The 16,603-nt window shown below is 58.3% G+C and overlaps 1 protein-coding gene across 3 annotated transcripts in view; it reads left to right on the top strand.

Moving 5' to 3' along the window:
* The window catches only part of CSNK1G2 (casein kinase 1 gamma 2), a 70,502-nt gene extending 54,454 nt beyond the window's left edge, over positions 1-16,048 (top strand). For 2 of the 3 annotated variants that reach the window (XM_059719626.1, XM_059719627.1), the window contains exons 3-12: positions 743-783; positions 1,566-1,635; positions 2,985-3,133; positions 4,203-4,437; positions 5,318-5,403; positions 6,509-6,593; positions 7,862-8,010; positions 8,650-8,733; positions 14,431-14,597; positions 15,472-16,048. In XM_059719626.1, coding sequence (XP_059575609.1) covers positions 743-783; positions 1,566-1,635; positions 2,985-3,133; positions 4,203-4,437; positions 5,318-5,403; positions 6,509-6,593; positions 7,862-8,010; positions 8,650-8,733; positions 14,431-14,597; positions 15,472-15,526 — 1,121 coding nt within the window. In that variant the 3' untranslated portion in view covers positions 15,527-16,048. The remainder of the gene's footprint in view (positions 1-742; positions 784-1,565; positions 1,636-2,984; positions 3,134-4,202; positions 4,438-5,317; positions 5,404-6,508; positions 6,594-7,861; positions 8,011-8,649; positions 8,734-14,430; positions 14,598-15,471) is intronic. The other variant, XM_014599826.3, reaches the window with a different exon arrangement.
* The last annotated feature ends 555 nt before the right edge of the window (positions 16,049-16,603 follow it).

Here is a 16,603-nt window from a genome sequence, read left to right as displayed (position 1 = left end):
CACGTTCACCACCAGCAGTGTGGGCTCATGCCAGCCGTCTCCTCAGCCGAGCACAGTGGGCAAAGCTGCTCTGCCAAAATAGGACACTGGCCTATTCCTTCCTGCCCCTGCAACACCTTGGGCTGCTGCATGTGGAGCCCCCATTCGGGGCCTATATCCTGCCTCCAGCTGAAGCTGGTACCCCACAACCTGCTGTCACACCAGCAGCCAGGGCAGCCTCCTTCCCTGTTGCCATAGAGATATTTGCAGTCTCCCCTGGCTTGTTCACAATGAACCAGCTTCCATGCCCAAACTTTGCCAGCAGTGGGTGGGAGGCAGGGGGCATGTAGGCAGCTCACAAGGGGGAAGGTGGCTGCAGCTGATTTCCATCAAATGCAAAACGTTGCCATGCCTTCACCTTCATGCAAGGATGTGGCCAGGAAAAGACTGCAGGTCCATCTTGGTCGTGTCAGGAAGCTGCATGCCCCAGCCCTGCAGAGGCTCAGCCCCTGGCTGTCCTGCCTTAGGGCAAGGGGCAGGTGGCACCATTGTGAACTCTCCTGCCGCAGTTCTCTTTGATGCGCCCACGCAGCAAAATCCTCCTTCTCTTCCTCCTCTCTTTGGTCTGGAGATGACCCAGCCTGCTCAACAGTTCTCTTTTCCTTCCCAGAGACTCTGGTTTGTTCCTAACCTGCTGAGCTTGACACGTGGGCTCTTTGTGAGCCGCACAGGCTGACGTTCCTTCTCTTGTCTCTCTCTGCAGGAAAGAATCTCTACACAAATGAATATGTAGCTATAAAATTGGTGAGTCTCTTCTCCTCCACCCACCCCTCGCTGCCCAGGTTGGCTCATGTTTCAAAATTGGGGGAGGAGGGGGGATTTTATGTCTTAGACTAACTCTTAAAATGAGTCAGGCAGGGCCAGGCTGTACATGGTAACTATGCAGACATGCCCTGGTGAGGGTTGCACATCTAGGGTCCCCCACAGCAGTGATGGTGATTGCGAGGGGGGACGAGGTGGGCACCAGAAGCCCATGATCCTGAAGCTGAGAGCAGGAAATGTCTGGAAGCAGCAGGGAAGGTGCAGTAGCCAGTACCTTGGAGCCTGGCGTTTACTCAAAGCAGGACAGGATGAGGCTCTACAAAGCTCCTGGTGCTGAGGAAGGAAGGGCCTATCCCAGGGGCGGCCTCCCCTGCTGTCCCACTGCTCCCTCGGTGCACAGAGCTGTGACGGGCCAAGCAGAGGACCCGTCAGGACACAGATTCCTCCTGCTTGCCTGCGTTTTCCGTCACCCCAGGGAGCAAAACTGGAGGAGGGAACCCATCCCTTGGTGCCTGCCCCCCTTTGCAGTAACCTCAGGCAGTGCACGTGGGCTTCAGTAGGACTCAGGACCCTGGCCTTGCCCTTCGTGCCTCCCCACTAAGGCATCCCCATGTACCTTCTCTCCCTAACGCCTGCCACAGTTCCCTGCGCAAAGGAACGTGCCCAAAGCGGGGCTTCCCCAGTGCTTCCCTCGCCCTCTGCCGTTTGCTGGACTCCTCTTGATTTTTACCCCCTCACTCTGTTTGTTCAATTTCCACCCAAAGGAACCCATAAAATCACGGGCCCCGCAGCTGCATCTGGAGTACAGGTTCTACAAGCAGCTCGGAAATGCAGGTAAGACACGGGCAGTGCGGGAGGGCAGGCGTGTGCCGGGGCAGGGGCTGCTTGGCCTGGAAGCACGGGCCTAGGAGCGTGCAGGTAGCTCTTGGTTGCCAGCCCGTCCCTGCATCTCTGCTCCGCGTGCCTGCCTAAGCTGCTGGTGCCCATCTGCTCAGCTGACGAAGGCAGATTTTCCACAGAGCTACTTCTAATCTTTGAGCCTTTATTTTCCAGCCCCTCCTCCTCCTCCCCTCCCTGACCTCCCCCCACCTCCCGTGCTGGTGTCCGGGATTCTGGCAGGTCACCTGCCATCCTCTTCCCCCACATCTCTCCCCCAAGAGGCAGCATATCAAGCCCACCTTGTGATGGGGGTGAGTTGGCTCCTCCACCTACCCACCTCAGGGGGTGCTAAATTGGGGCTACCCTGAGAGCCCTGTGCAGGAGAAGGTGGGGTGCCCTTATCCCCTTTTCTCAGGAGGAAGTTGGTGGCATCTGGGAGCCACCAGTGCAGGTTCTAGGGCCAGATGGGAACCTGTAGGCCTTGGCCTTGCTCTCTCTGGTTTCCTCCCATGCCAAGGCCTTGTTTCCTGCCTCCTTCCCCCACTCTTGGGTGGAGTTTGAATGTCAGACCTCCCTGGAAGGGGTCACCTCTGTCCTGCACACTGGCTTGTACCCAAACCTGCCACCTCCTGGTCAGACAGCATCAGGGACCTGAAGGGGAGCCTCTTCCTCGTGTCTCCATTGCCCAGGCCAGCAGAGGAACGGGGCAGGGGGGCTTTGCAGAGCAGTGTGTGGGCAAGGGCCCAGGGCTGGGATGATGAGGGTGGTTCAGGTTGGGATTGAGAGGCCCTAGCATTGCCCACAAACCCAGCACCTGACTGCTGGCTATTTCATTCCATGGGACTAGGCTTATTTTCATTCTGGCTTCACCTTGAATCTGGTGGGCAGGGAGGAAGCCCTGGTAATGCTGACATGGCTGCAGGGCCTCCGGGGCACAGTGCCATGTATCCGCCCAGGCCATGGCCACCCGGTGATCCCAGATGACCACAGTGAGCTCCCAGGCTGCCTTTGCCCCTCCTGCATGCCTAGGAGCAACTGGGCCCTCATCTCCAAAATGCTAGTGTAGAAGAGGAAGGAGAGGAGAACTCCCCTGTTAAAACCCTGCCTTGGGAGGGAGGTGAGGTCTTTGCTGTTGCTTTGTTGACCCCTCGGCACTGACTGATACGCATTAGCAGCACAATCCCATCAGTGCCCTCCTTCCAGGTTCCTCCATCCCCCGTGTTCGGGGCCATTGTTAAAGCTGGGAGGGAAGGGGCCTCATTCCTAATCTCACCCCCCACACACTCATGCTTTGGCTGTTGCAGAAGGAATTCCTCAGGTTTACTACTTCGGCCCCTGCGGGAAGTACAATGCCATGGTGCTTGAGCTCCTGGGCCCCAGCCTGGAAGACCTATTTGACCTGTGCGACCGGACCTTCACGCTCAAAACCGTCCTGATGATAGCGATCCAGTTGGTAAGCGCTGCCCTATGCCTCACTGCGCCTTGGGCCTGGGCTTCCTGCGGGCTCCAGCTGATGCCCTCTCATAGAGTCCTAGTGGACTAACCTGAGGAAGGAAGGACTCTGTCAGCTGCCTCTCTCCTCCCTTTGCCTCTGGGTTTGGCATGGTCTGCACTCTCAGGGCTGCAAAATGGGTGTCTGGGATGAGGGGATATATCGGGACCTGAGCACATTTATGGAGCCTGGGCTGATGGAGGAATTGGGGAGGGGCCTTGTCTCATAAGAACTCTTCTCCCTCTTCTTCTGGGTGTGCTCAGGGGGAGGCAGGTGGTGGTGTTTCTCTGCAGCAGATGGAGCCCTGGACTGAGACCCTGGGGTCTTGTCCCAGCCCTGCCTTTGCAGGAGCAGCAAGTCCCTGCTTTTTCCTCACAGAAATGGGGATAGTGCTGCCAGGGCAACTGTGAATATTTGAACCCAGGAGCAAACAGGGTGCCCAGCACAGGGTCCCCACAATCTGCCTGTGTTGTCCTGCCTATCAGAGCCTGCAGAGTGTCTGTGCTCATCCACTTTCCCCACTGCCCCTCTTTCAGCCAGGACCAGGCTCCTCTCCCAGCCACATGCCCTGTGGAAGGGCAGAGAAGCTAATGGCAGATGGGAACCACTCCCCTAGGATACCTGGCCTTTCCCATGGAACTAAAGCCCATCAGGATTGGAGCTCCCAGCCTGCAACATCACATGGAAAGGGGGTGCTCTCAGATCGGGAGCTGCAGTCTTGGGTTGCATTCAGCATTATTCTGGGTGCAGGGCTGGCCTCCTAACCCTGACCGTGGGGGAATTGGGCTCGATCCTGTGATCGAGAAGACTGCGCATAAAATGATCCATTTCAGTTTTAAAATATGCCCAACGCAGGTTCTGTGGAAGAAGAGGGGGATGGGCAGGGCGGGCTTCGGGGGAGCTCACCCTGGGGCAACAGTGGCACGTGAGCAGAATTGGGCCTGGCAGGTGCAGGTCAGACAGCCAGGTATTGCCCATGCCGCAGCTTGGGCTTGTCTGGTGCTGATGCCAGCTCTCCCCTCCCACCCAGATCACACGGATGGAATACGTTCACACCAAAAGCCTCATCTACAGAGACGTCAAACCAGAGAACTTCCTGGTGGGGCGGCCAGGGAGCAAGCGGCAGCACACCATCCACATCATTGATTTTGGCCTGGCCAAAGAGTACATCGACCCTGAGACCAAAAAACACATCCCTTACCGCGAGCACAAGAGCCTGACAGGGACCGCACGATACATGAGCATCAACACACACCTCGGGAAAGGTACAGGGCACCACTCCCAGAGAAAACCAGCTGAGCCAGCCCCACTGGGTCATGGCACACCATCTGCGGTGCTGAGGGATGGGGAGGAGAAGGGCTGACACTCCAGGGAAGAGCGGCTCCGTGAGTCCAGGTGTTCCTAGCTTGGTGGAGTGCCTGGTGGCACAGGGCATGGGACTGCTGGGTTCTCTTTCCAGTTTGCCCTGTAGTCATGAGCAGTTTGCAGCCACGTGGGGTGGATATGATGCTGGTTCTGCAGGAGTTCAAGCCAGGTGCATTGAGTCATCCTGTGTTTGGCTAGTGTATCTCATGCTCAGGTTCCCAGTGCTGTGTCTCAGACAGTACATGCCAGCCGATACCAGCATGACCAGGCAGTTGCAGGAGCAGAGGACTCCACCCATGTACACTGCACATCCCTGGCCACGCTCCAAGCCTCCTTGATGTGTGCAGCTTCCCAGGCTGTGAGAGTCTTGCTGAGAGTCAGCCCCGTCAGACTGTAGAGCAAGGCTCTGTCTGCCACTCGAGTGAGCAGTGCCTCGAGTCAAAGGCCAGACCCTGGCTGATAGGGTGCTGCTCAGTGCTGCAAGCTCCCAGGGGGAAGCCCTGCAGATGGAGAGAAATTGCTCCAGAGCAAGAAACCTCCTCCTTGCTTCCCCTGAGAACACTACTGCCATCTCCTGCCATGCCCCCACACTGCTGGGAACGGAGGGTGGCTCCCCTTGCTGGTGATCCTTGGAGCTTCCCCCTGGCTTTATCTTCACGTGGGGATTTTTGCAAACTTCCCAAGCTGCTGGGAGGGGGGAACTGGGCCTGGCTTCAGTGAGGCAAGATGAGGGAATGCCACTCTGTGGGTGGCTGTACTGACTCTCTCTTCCCCATGCAGAACAAAGCCGCAGGGATGATCTGGAAGCACTAGGGCACATGTTTATGTACTTCCTCCGAGGGAGCCTCCCTTGGCAAGGGCTCAAGGTAACTGCCACCTCGCAGTTGGGAAGCTGTGACTTGCCCAGCAGGGTGTAGGCAAGCCCAGAGGGCTGCGGCACCAAAGCCACTCTCCCTCCGGGCTGGAGCCAGTGGGCCAGCTGGCACCAGGGTGGGGAACATCTATAGAGACCAGGCTCAGCAGTATCTGGCCTGCACATGAAAGAGAGCTGAGACCGGCAGACTCTCAGGCACGGGGCTGGAGTCCTTCAGCCAGGGGTGTGTCACCATTAGCACCTTTGAGGGCTGTTTAACTTCTCATTGGGGCAGATGCCTGTTGGGGCATGAAATGCAGGGAGCACGACCCCCAGTTCTGGCTAGTGGGTTGTAGCCTATGTCCTCCATCCATGGAAAGAGCAGAGCTTGAAGGGCAGCTTGGGGGTCTGGGAGCTCTGTGTCCCAGTCCCAGCCCTCGCTCCCACCCCAGGCTGGTCACTTCCTCTCAGCATGACCTTGATTTCCTTCTCCATGAAATGGCTGCAGGGGAAGGGACCTGCTGAAAGTGGGGCCTTGGGACTGAGCAGTGTCAAGGGGTTTGGGGAAAGGATGAGTTGTTCTGTCCTTTTACCAAGCATTTTTCTGACGGTTCTTGCTTTGGCCACTGTCTACTACAGGATGCCACGGTTGTGGCCCACCGGTGTGTCCCTTCCTGGCACCTGGTGGCTGGGTGTGGGACTGCTGTTCTGTCAGGTTTCTGACAAGTCTCCGGGAATAACCAGCCACAGCCATTCCCCTTCTTGCTGTCAGCCCTGGGCTGGGTTGCTGGCACTGCTGATGAGCTCAGGATGGGTGGGTGTCCCCGTGCTGGTCTCTGCCAGGCCTTCACTGGTCAGAGGGTTTCTGCTGCTCTGCACCAGGGGCTCCTCTCTTCATGCAGGCTCTGGGGGGTGAAGTCCCTATGAATGACTGCTGAAATCTAGCCCAGATGCCCACTGCATGCTAGGTGATTCAAGGCATTAGCAAGGGGCCCACTGAGCTTGGGGTGGAGTTTGAGAACCCAGGCCTGGGTCCCTGAGTGCATCCCCCAAGCCAGACCATGGTTGGCACTTGTCTGTCATGTTGCCCAGGGCTGAACCCCTCTCTGCCTATCCAGGCTGACACGTTAAAGGAACGGTATCAGAAAATCGGAGACACCAAAAGAGCCACGCCTGTCGAAGTCCTGTGTGAAAACTTCCCAGGTAAGGATACTGCCAGAGCAGGCTAGCACTCATGTCCAGGTTTCTCCTGTCGCCTCCAGCCCCTTTCATGTTCTGCTCACACATGGGGATTTGTTCCAGCGGTGCAAGCTACACTCGTGCCAGGTCTGTGCCCTGGACTCCAGCAAACTTAAATGCTCTCTGCTGCCCTGGCCTGACTGCCTCCTAAACCAGAAGCAGTCTGGCTGGTGCCTTAATCCAGCTAATTAGCATGGGAGCTGGCTAACTGGCACCTCCCTCAGCAGTCCTAATGAGTGGGTTCGTACATGGCTTCTCTGTGTCCAACTTAAGAAGCAGCTGTATGCAGCCCAGTTTGTTTGAGGACACCTCTCTAGAGTTAGTGATGCCTGGAGCACTAGGGAAATCGCATAAGGAAATCTCCGCTGCTTGATTGTGTGAGGAGGGCTTTGTCAGGCCCTCGCATCACTCCCACTGGGAGAGCAGCCACTCAAGGAGCAAACTCCCGCGGATCATTGTGCATTTTTCACCAGGGCTTGGCCCGGTGCAAGAACAGTGGCACTGCAGTCAGTGCTGCTGCCTGGTCACCATCTCTGTGTTTTCCCCCTGTGGCCCTGCCCTATGTGTGACGGTTTCCACCTGCTGGGAAATGGGCATTGCAGTGGGAAGGGTGCTGTGTGTGGGAGTGAAGGACTCTCCAGGCTATGGAGGAGCATGTCCTGGCTTTACCTGATACAGGCAGCAACTGGAGCCCCACAAGAGGTTAGAGTAGATGAGCTGGGCAAGGCCATCCAGCAAGGCAGGTACAGAGCTGAAGATAAAAGCAAAGAGGGCTCAGGATCATCATCTCTCTGCAGGGCAGTGGTACCTTCCTCCAGCCCTGAGCTGCCCCAGCTGGAGCAGTCCAGACAGTCTTCCTGGAGGGAAACCACCTATGCACACCCCAGGGTCTGGGCTCTGGGGAAGCTGACAGCCCACGGTGTAAACCTGGAGACAGCTTTTGTTTTACACCTGCGCTCCACTATAGCCCAGTGCCTTGCAGTGTCATGCATTATAGCTTTCCACCCCTCCCACCATGTGCCTCCCTTCCAGCTTCCACTGCTCCTCCAGGCTCCCAGAGAGTCTCTGCTATCCTAGCAGGGTTGGCAGAAGGGGGATCATTCTACAGGGCCAGCCGGTCGCCATGGTGTGAGCCCTGCCTGGGGTGTGTCTGCCCTTGCCTGGCAGTCTGCTTCCCTGACCCTGGTGTGGAGCTGGGTACTGCCTACACTGAGCCTGCCCTGTCTCTGCAGAGGAGATGGCCACCTACTTGCGCTATGTACGGCGGCTGGATTTCTTTGAGAAGCCTGACTACGATTACCTGCGGAAGCTCTTCACGGACCTCTTTGACCGCAATGGCTACGTCTTCGACTATGAATACGACTGGGCTGGGAAGCCACTAGTAAGTGCATCCAACTGGAGAGGAAGGAGCATTGAGCTGGCTGATGCTAGCAGGGACTCGCCCCCACCCTGGCCAGCCCTGTGCCCGAGTCCCTCCAGGGCTGAAGGAGCTGTGAGGCTGCCCAGGGCTTGAGGGTGGGGAGCAATGGATAGAGCATCTGGGAAGCCAGGGCATGCTAAGGTTTTGGTGGCTGAGAAACTCTGAGCTCTTTAGTTCCTCTCTGCTTCCTGAGTCCTGGAGTAGTCATGCCTGCTAAACATCCCTTCTCTTGACTATTCAACCCCCTCGAGGTAGTCATATGGGCCCCAGAGTCTGTGTCCTTTTTAGGTCTGTCTATCGCGCCTGCCCCATTGTGTTCTGGATATGCCCTGCTGTGTGCTAAGCAGGCATCTTCCCAGTCTCCATGGGAGGTAGAGCCCACCCCAGAGGCCTTGGCACAGGTGAGAATGTAGCCAGGACCCTGTGTCCCTGTGCCTAGTAGGGGAAACCATTGTACGTCCATGTGTTTTCAGGGCCCACCCTGCCCATCCCACCCTTCCCCATCTGACTCAGGCAGCGGGAGGCTTTCTACAGCATGGGTCACACACGGACTTTGGGGCAACTCCTTATTTTTTCCCCTCCTTATGTCTCACTCTGCAGCCAACTCCCATCGGCACAATCCACAGTGACGTCCAGGTGCAGCCCCCGAACAGAGACAAAGCACAGCCACACACCAAGCACCAGGTGAGCTCGGCGCAGCCCCACCATGGCCATGCTGGGGCCCACTCCCCAAACGGCTTGGCAGCCATCAGTAGCACCAGGAACTGGGCTGGAAGGCAAAGCCTGTCTGTCCATTTGGGAGACTGGGGGCATAGGGGTGCTGTCCACACATCATTGCCTTCCACTGGGGATTGGATGGCAGGGGAGGCTGAGCAATGCAGGGCCTCTCCTCTGGCTGGTCCAGAAGAGACATCAGCCTGAGGGAAGGCTGCTACCGCACAAGGGTGGAGAGAAATGGCAGCTCTCCTCAGTGTGAGATGGCAGCAGGTGCCTGGTGCAAGCCATGCGTCTGGTGGGAGATGGGGACAGGAGTTGCTTTTCCTCGTAGGACGTTCTGATACCTCTCTGCCTTCCCAGAGAGGGCCCAGGCTCTTCAAGGCTTGTGCAGGGAAGGCTGAACTGGTGCTTGCTCCCACTCAGCAGTGGGCAGGATTAGATGCTTTTGGGAGTGGGGCACATTGGAGGCATGGGCAAGTGGGTCTAAACACGTCACGAGTTCCTGACTGGCAGAGGGGCCTGGGGGGTGCCTCGGCAAGCCCTGGGCAGAGGCCCAGTCAGCAGCCTGGCCCCGTGGATTCAGTACGGGCTGCAGTGCCTGGCTTGCTGGTCAGATTCCAGGCCACTCTCAGAGAGCGGCTGCTTGTGTGTGATGGGCACCCATCCCAGTGGCTGTGTCGCTGGGGTCCTGCCAGCTTCTTCAGCAAAGGCTGGGAGGTTCTTCCTGTACTGGTGAGCAAAGACAGGCTCACACAGATTGACCCTGTTGGTTGTAACCAGTTGTCATGGCCTACGGCAGGGTTAGGTCTTTGGGAAGTCCGGGGAGAGGGGCAGTGAGCTGTGAGATGCACTGGGGCATGTCCTAGAGCGGTGAGTCTCAACCTTTTTTGTACCAGGACTCATTTGGAAACATCAGTGGCCAGTCCCAACCCAGTGCCCCTCACTCCTGACTCGCTGCTCCCAGGCCTCAGCCCCCCAGTGTGTGGGGCAGGGGTGAGTGTGTGGCGGCGTGGCAGGCTGGATCTCTGCCAGCCTGCAAGGGAAAAGCCACAGTTTCCCACGTTTTTCTCCTTTAAGGAGAATCCATTTTTTAAAGTGTGTTGATCCGTTTGAAAAATTTGTTTGCAACCCTTTCATATATGCTTGCAAGTCACTTTTGGGACCTGCCCCTGGTGGGGGATGAGGGAGGCTACAGCGTGCTGGGATTGTCAGGGTGCCTTGCCATGCTTGCTGCTCTGCTGAGCACGGTTTTCTCGGTCCACGTGGCTGACTGTTGGGTGCAACAAGGTGACTGTGTTGAGATGATCGGTCCTGTTGGGTCACATGCACTTGCCTCTGGTGGGGGTCCCATCGTTTCCCTAGGGGAAGCGCTAGCACTGTGATCTGGGCAGCCAGCAGGATTGCAGCCACCTCTTTAGCTGCATGGGAGGAGAGGGGCTGTAGCCATGGGGGCAAAGATGGCTCGGGCCTATGCAGTTGTGTTGGCTGAGCCGTAATCCAGGCTTGGCAATGTCTGGCTCTGTGGAGTGCAGGCTGGTGCTTGGCAATGCAGCTGCCTCACCCAGGAGCAGGAGTGCAGCTCTTGGAGGCAGTGAGGACCTGCACCAGGTAGGGAGGATGGGAAATTTCCAGCAAGGTAGGGGTGAAGTCATGTGGTCCTGGCTTCCCTGTGCACTGACGCCAGAGGCAGGGCAGCAAGCAGACCTCTGGCAGTCCCTTACTGTCTGTCTGTACCCTGCTAAAGGGGCTGCTTTGTGGGGGTGCTGCACGCTGACAACTTTGGGTTTCGACAGCTGCTCTTTCCAGAGCCTGTGGGGGCTAACAGGCTCATTACAAGGCTCCCCCTCCATGGAGCAACCGCTGGGCAGGACGTTGCATCTGTCATGACCTCAAGCCAGAAAGCCTCTGGAAGCAGGCTGCTTGGGAAGACAAACTGGCTCCTGGGGAACCCCAGGCCACTGATACCTCCACATGGTCCAGGCCCTTCCTGCCCCCCCACAGGCACTGGGACCAGCTCTACTGAGCTGGACACTGTACTCAGCTGGACACTGAGCTCAGCTTCACAGCAGCAACAAGGCCAAGCCATGGCTGGCAGGTACACCCCTGGCATTGTCCTATGCCTGACACCCCAAGCCTGTCCTACGGAGAGGGGCTGTGACCACCAGGATCTCTTCCCCTCCTGGGGCCCTACCAGAAGTGGGGGAAAAGGTCTTGCTAACACTCCTATCAGGAGGCTGCCTGCAACACCAGAAAGCCCCTAGAGCAGCGATCCCCCACCCAAGGCTCATGTGCACAGAGATGGCAGACTTGGCTTTCCAGAGAGGATGTTTCTGCCAGCTGGGAGAGGAGGGCACCGTTGCCCCTGGCACATGACACACTCCGCATTGCTGCCTGTGGGCCAGCGGAAGTCGGAGCCTGCTGCCCTGGAGGGGCCGTGTCCTGGGGCATCAGTTGTCTGCTCATATCTAGACTCAACAGGCACATCTGGAAGAGAGAAGGACCCACAGAGGCAGGGGAGCAGCCTCGCTTCAATCCCTCCTTACTACCTCCGAAGTGAAGTGTCAGGCAGCATCCTCCCCCCGGCTCTGCCAGCATGCAGCCCGTTTGCCCACAGGAGCTGTATCTGTTGTATCTGGACTCCTTCCACGGAGCCCAAGGGGCCTCTCTGGGTTATGGGGCCTGCATGTGCAGAGGGAAAGCCAGGGTGTTCACGGTTCAACAGCCTTTGGCCAAGCAGCATTTAGCCGCAGCCCATCCCAGTCTGGCTGGGAAGCCTGCAGGGCCCACACTGCCTCCCATGCCTTGTGGAGATGACGCTAGGGCTGCTCTGTTTATATTTTTGCTTTTGCATGTCTTTATTTTCTTGAATTCCTCCTCCATCTCTTCCCCCGTCCTTGCCTCACCTTCCTTCCCCGGTCCCTCCTACCACTGCACCGTTCTCCTTCTTCTTCTTTTGTTTCTCCTGCCTGTCACTAGCAGTCGCCTGAGGGGGACGAGGTGTGGGATCCTCAGGCCGGTCGGCAGCCTGCCGAGGAACCTCTAGGAACTCACCTAGCAACCAGCAGGCTTGGGGGTTCTGTGCAGGTACATGACCACGTGCCGAGTGGGGCTGGGGGGGCGCCGGGGGGCAGAGGCACCCGCCTGAGCCGCGATGCTCTTCTGGGCTCAGTCCTGCCCCAGCTCCCAAAGGACTTCAGTGGTCCCACTTGGGAACAGGGGACCTCCAGTAGCATAATGGCCCATCAGCAAGCATCCCCCTGGCCCACCAGCCGTGCACCCTGACCCACGTCCCCAGTCAGTGGGAAGGCTTGGTCCAGTGCCCAGTGCTGAACTCCAGACCTAGCGTGAGAGGCCTCTGTGCAGGGTCAGGCTCGCGGGCAGAATCACGTGGAGGTGGCAAGTGGAGCTCGATGTCAGCTCTCACACCCTTGTTTTAATCAGCACTGCTCGTTCGATCAGCCTCAAACCGTCTGCCATTCTTGAGCTGAGGTGGGGCAGGGAGGATCACAGAGTTCTCCCAAGAGACAGGGTTGCCCATCCGGCCTCGCGGTGGGAAAGGGGCGCCAGCTTGGCTGGTGGTGTCCCCATTTGGATGGGGAGCACAGGGCTTGGCCCAGGATCAGGCAGAGTGCAGCAAGGTGCTGGCCGTGTCCACCCTGCATCTGATTAAACTAGTGCCTAGACCTGCTTGTGCTGGCAGTGCAACACGTGCGTGCCTTTGGCTGGCTGTGCCGTTCAGGCCAGGGCTTGTTGCGAGGCCCTGGAGAGCTGCATCCTTCTCCCCAGGATCAGGGCCCTGCCCCTCTACTTGGCCTGGCTTTGCCTCTGACTTCATTTCCCTTCCTGCTGTTGAGAAAAGCACTCCCTGCCCCCAGATCCTGCCCTCGCTGCGTCTCCTGCCCCTTGGAGGGTGACTCATCTTCACAGTGCTCCTAGCCAGCAATGCTCGCCCCCCGCAAGGGCAGAAATCACGGGTCTAAATGGCATCCAGGCTTCACACTAGGCCTCGGTGAATTCTGTCTTTGCTGCCCGTCATTCCCTTCCTAGTGTCCCTTCCTGGGCTGTTCTGCCTCAGCTCTGAAAGGCTAAATTTCCCCCTCACCAGTCCCACGGGCAGAGCTTGGAGTCGGGGGGATTCTGCCCGGCTCCGTCCAGCAGGGAGACGAGAGGTCATGGGCTGTCCCTGCTCAATCTGGCCACGTGGCTCCCCTTCCTGTGACAGTGGATGGTCCCTGCTCTGTGTTGTAGAAAGTGCCCCCCAGTCCCTCCGTTTTCCCAGGACGCCCTGAGGTGGGATGGAGATGCAAGTGCTCTAGCTAGTTTCCAGGCTTGTTTTCGCTGCAGAGTCCCAGTTCGCAGGGGTTGGGGCGCTCACCTTGCATCTGCGAGGCCAGGAGCCACCACTCGCACAGCCCAACTCATCAGGCACTGCTGGGCAGCTCACATGGCGTGTGGCACTCTGAGCCGGCAGGACTAGTGGATGGTAGATGACTCTGCAGGAAAGACAGCCTCCATCGCTGCTGCGTGTGCGTGTTTGCGTGCGTGCGTGAGCCCACCCGGCACAGTTTCCCCTGCCTTGCTGACAGGCTGATCCTGGGGAAGGAACAGCACACTGGGACTTTGAATACTAACTTGGCCATGTTTGGTCTGGGCTTTAACCAGGGCACAGCCGGCGTTGTCCTGGAGAATGAGGTGGAGAGAGTCCAGCCTAGTGGCACTGCAGCAGCTGAGCTGGCCTTGTCCCCTCATCACTTCAGTTCATTAATCCTGGTCCACCCAGAAGCTGCAGGAGCTGGAGTGACCTAGCTCTGGTGGAAGCACCCCCAAGCGCTAGCCCAGGGCAGGGCAGCAGCTGCAAGCTCCATTTCTGTAGCCCCATTCCCAGGCTGTGTGAAGGGGCTCTTGTCCTGGCATCCTGCAGCCCTGGTATCTGTGGCTGGTCCCCTCAGCAGGCAACATCTAAGCAAAGGCACTTCGGCAAATCCCCTTGCTTTGCTGCAAGGCTGGGAATGCGGGGGGAGCACAGCACCTTCTGGCAGCCAAGGGATGGGGATGGCCCTGCCCCTCCCCTGCTGACATCCTACTTGGTATCAGAAATGGGCTCTGACTGCAGTGCATGGCAGCCTGGGCCTTGCTCTCTGGGCACTGCCGCTCCCCTGGGCTGCGTGCTGTCCCGGAGGCAATGCGCTTCGGCTCCAAGCATTCCTGCTTTGCCTTTTGCAGGCCTGCCGGGGCTCCCAGGGCCAGGCCAGTGCCTGAAGCTCTGTGTCTGCTTCTCCCAGGATGTGGTCTCAGCCCTGCAACACTTGCTGTTGCTTGGTGTCCTTAGAAGCGCTTGTTGGAGCTAGCGTCAAAATGTGCCAGAGCTGTGCAGAGGGTGCCCTTCTTCCGAGGGGTTAGCGGCTCTGGGCTTCAAAACCTTCGAGCCCAGTGCAGGTTATGCTGTGCAAGTAGAGGCTGAGTCCAGCTTGTTCACCAGATGCTGCCTCTGGGGTCTGAGGTTAGAAGGCAGCTTCTTCCCGTGCGGCCCTCGCTGGCTGGTTTGCAGGGTGCCAGGGCATGATGCGTCCGGGCTGCAGCTCCGGGGCACCTGCCCACGTGGGGACGCTTGGCTCGCTTGTAGTAGGCACAGCAGTTCTTCTTCAGCTGCCTTTTTGTCCCCAGCTTTGCTCTCCTGCTGCTGTCAGCTGCCTGCAGGCACTGACTCTCCCCGCTCCTTTCCAGGTGATGAGCTCCACTAACGGTGAGTTGAACACGGACGACCCGACCGCAGGACATTCAAATGCCCCCATCACGGCGCCTGCTGAGGTGGAGGTAGCAGACGACACAAAGTGAGTCTTCCTTCCCCGTCTCCCCCAGCTTGCAGGCGGTTCCTCAGGGTGGTTTGCTTCTTCCCCTGCAGCTGGTGCTCACATCCTCCCCCCAAGGCAGAAAAGGATCCAGCTAGCTCCTTGGCTGCGCTGCCTGGGATCACCATGCAGGGGAACCCAAGAGCCAGAGTTGGGCTGTAAGGAGCTTACAGGGGACTGGGCACAGACAGCTCCTCTGCTCCATTCTAGTTCACCCACAAATGATTGTGCTGTCTGCATTACTAAGGCCTCGTCGTGGCCCGCCCCCACCCTGCTAGGCACGGTCCAAGGGTCTCCTCTACACAGTGGCCTGGACCATTCAGTCACCAAAGGGATCGTTGCCTTGTGACACCAGAGCCCAGGCTGAGGGAAGTCAGGTTCCCAGGGGTCTTGACCTTGTTAGTGCCTCCCCGGACCTCTCCCAGGGCTGGTCCTTTCAGGGCGAGAAGCAGAGACTAGGGAACCAGGGCACGGGCTGAGAGCAATGCTCCCTGCTGGCTGGAAGCTTTGGGCTCATGAGTGCTGCTGGGGCTCTCTCTCCCAGCAGCTGCTCTGGCAGTGCCAGCTCCAGCCGCCTCGCAGGCAGGTTTGAGACCCCCGTCCCAGGGCCACAGTGGCTGTGGGGCAGTCTGCCGCCTGTGAGAACCTTGCCCTGAGCTCCGCTCAGTAGAGCCCAGCAAGCGCCCTGAATTGTGAGCTTCAGCAGCCCCTCCTGATACCATAATAGCTCGGGGATTCCCGGCAAACGTAGGATTGTCCAGCTCTGCTGGGAATGGTGGTCCAGGAGAAGGAAGCTGCAGCGGGCTGTACAGGCAGCAAGGCTGGGGCATTACAGGTTTGCACCTGCCTTTTACAGATGCTGCTGTTTCTTCAAGAGAAGGAAGAGGAAAACCATCCAGCGCCACAAGTGATCTGCCCGGGCCGGCACAGATCAGTGCGTGCAGCGTCTCCTCCAGCTCCGGCCATGGATGGATCTGGGTTCGGATCCGCTCTGCAAACAGCCTTTTCCCACCTCGATGCCGACAGGAGAGGGGGAAGGGCCGTCATGACTTCACCACCCGGCGCCACGCACGGGAGCGGGGAGGGGGCTGTTCCCAAACTGCTTTTCTTTTCCTCCTTGGCCGCCGTCTCAGCACGGGGCCGGCGGCTGGAGCCCAGTCGGACGTTGCCGAAGCCCCCGCGTCTGTCAGGCGCACAGCCCACGGAGAGCATGAAACAATCGGAATAGGACGCCCAATCCCGGCACGTGCCCGTGCCGTCACCGTCTTTGGATTCAATGAACTAGTTGGAAAACGGGGATCAACTTCACAGACTCTGCAGTGGTGCCGTCTTAGAAGAAGCTGAAGACAATTGCCAGAGCGGTGGGTCACGGAGAAATCCTTTCTGTTGCTTCTTTGTCTCTTAAGTTAATTTAAAGTGAGTCTCGGTGCGGAGTGCTGAGTCCGTCTGACCTTTTAGCGTGACGAGATCCTGCTCTTTCTTTTTGGAGTCTCCCAGCGTCTCCTCCCTCCCTAAACCCTCCCCTCCCCCCAAGCCCCCTTCCTGCTGGTGGCAAGCAAGCGGGAGCCAGGTCTGGTACAGGGAGGCAGAGGGGAGACTCGTTTACACGTCCGTTTTACGATGCACTTTTGCGAGCAATACAGGCAATGTTCAGGCTTGATGTTAACAGGTCAGTGACGAAGAGGGGGGCGGCGGGAGAGGGAAGGGGATCAGTCTCAGGAACGGCTGGGGGGCTCCCCTGGCCCTCAAAAGCCCTGGCCCAGCCATGCAACCTTGGCAGGCTACCTGGTGGGCACTTGGCCAAAACCAAAGGGAAATTTGAAGGGACGTTGAAAAGCAAAGTGGTGGGGGGAGGGAGGGAGGGGAAAAGCTGTCTTACAAGGAACGGGCCCTGCTATGGGGTTGTGTCCCAGAGCTCAGGACAGCCAAGCTAGGATGCCTGTGTAAGCACAGGGCCAAGCCACCACCCTGGCACGAGATTTCAGTGT

This window comes from Alligator mississippiensis, chromosome 16, assembly GCF_030867095.1.
Source record: "Alligator mississippiensis isolate rAllMis1 chromosome 16, rAllMis1, whole genome shotgun sequence".
NCBI lineage: Eukaryota > Metazoa > Chordata > Crocodylia > Alligatoridae > Alligator > Alligator mississippiensis.
The sequence above is the reverse complement of the archived record's forward strand: the minus strand, read 5'-3'. Positions and strand labels throughout refer to the sequence as shown.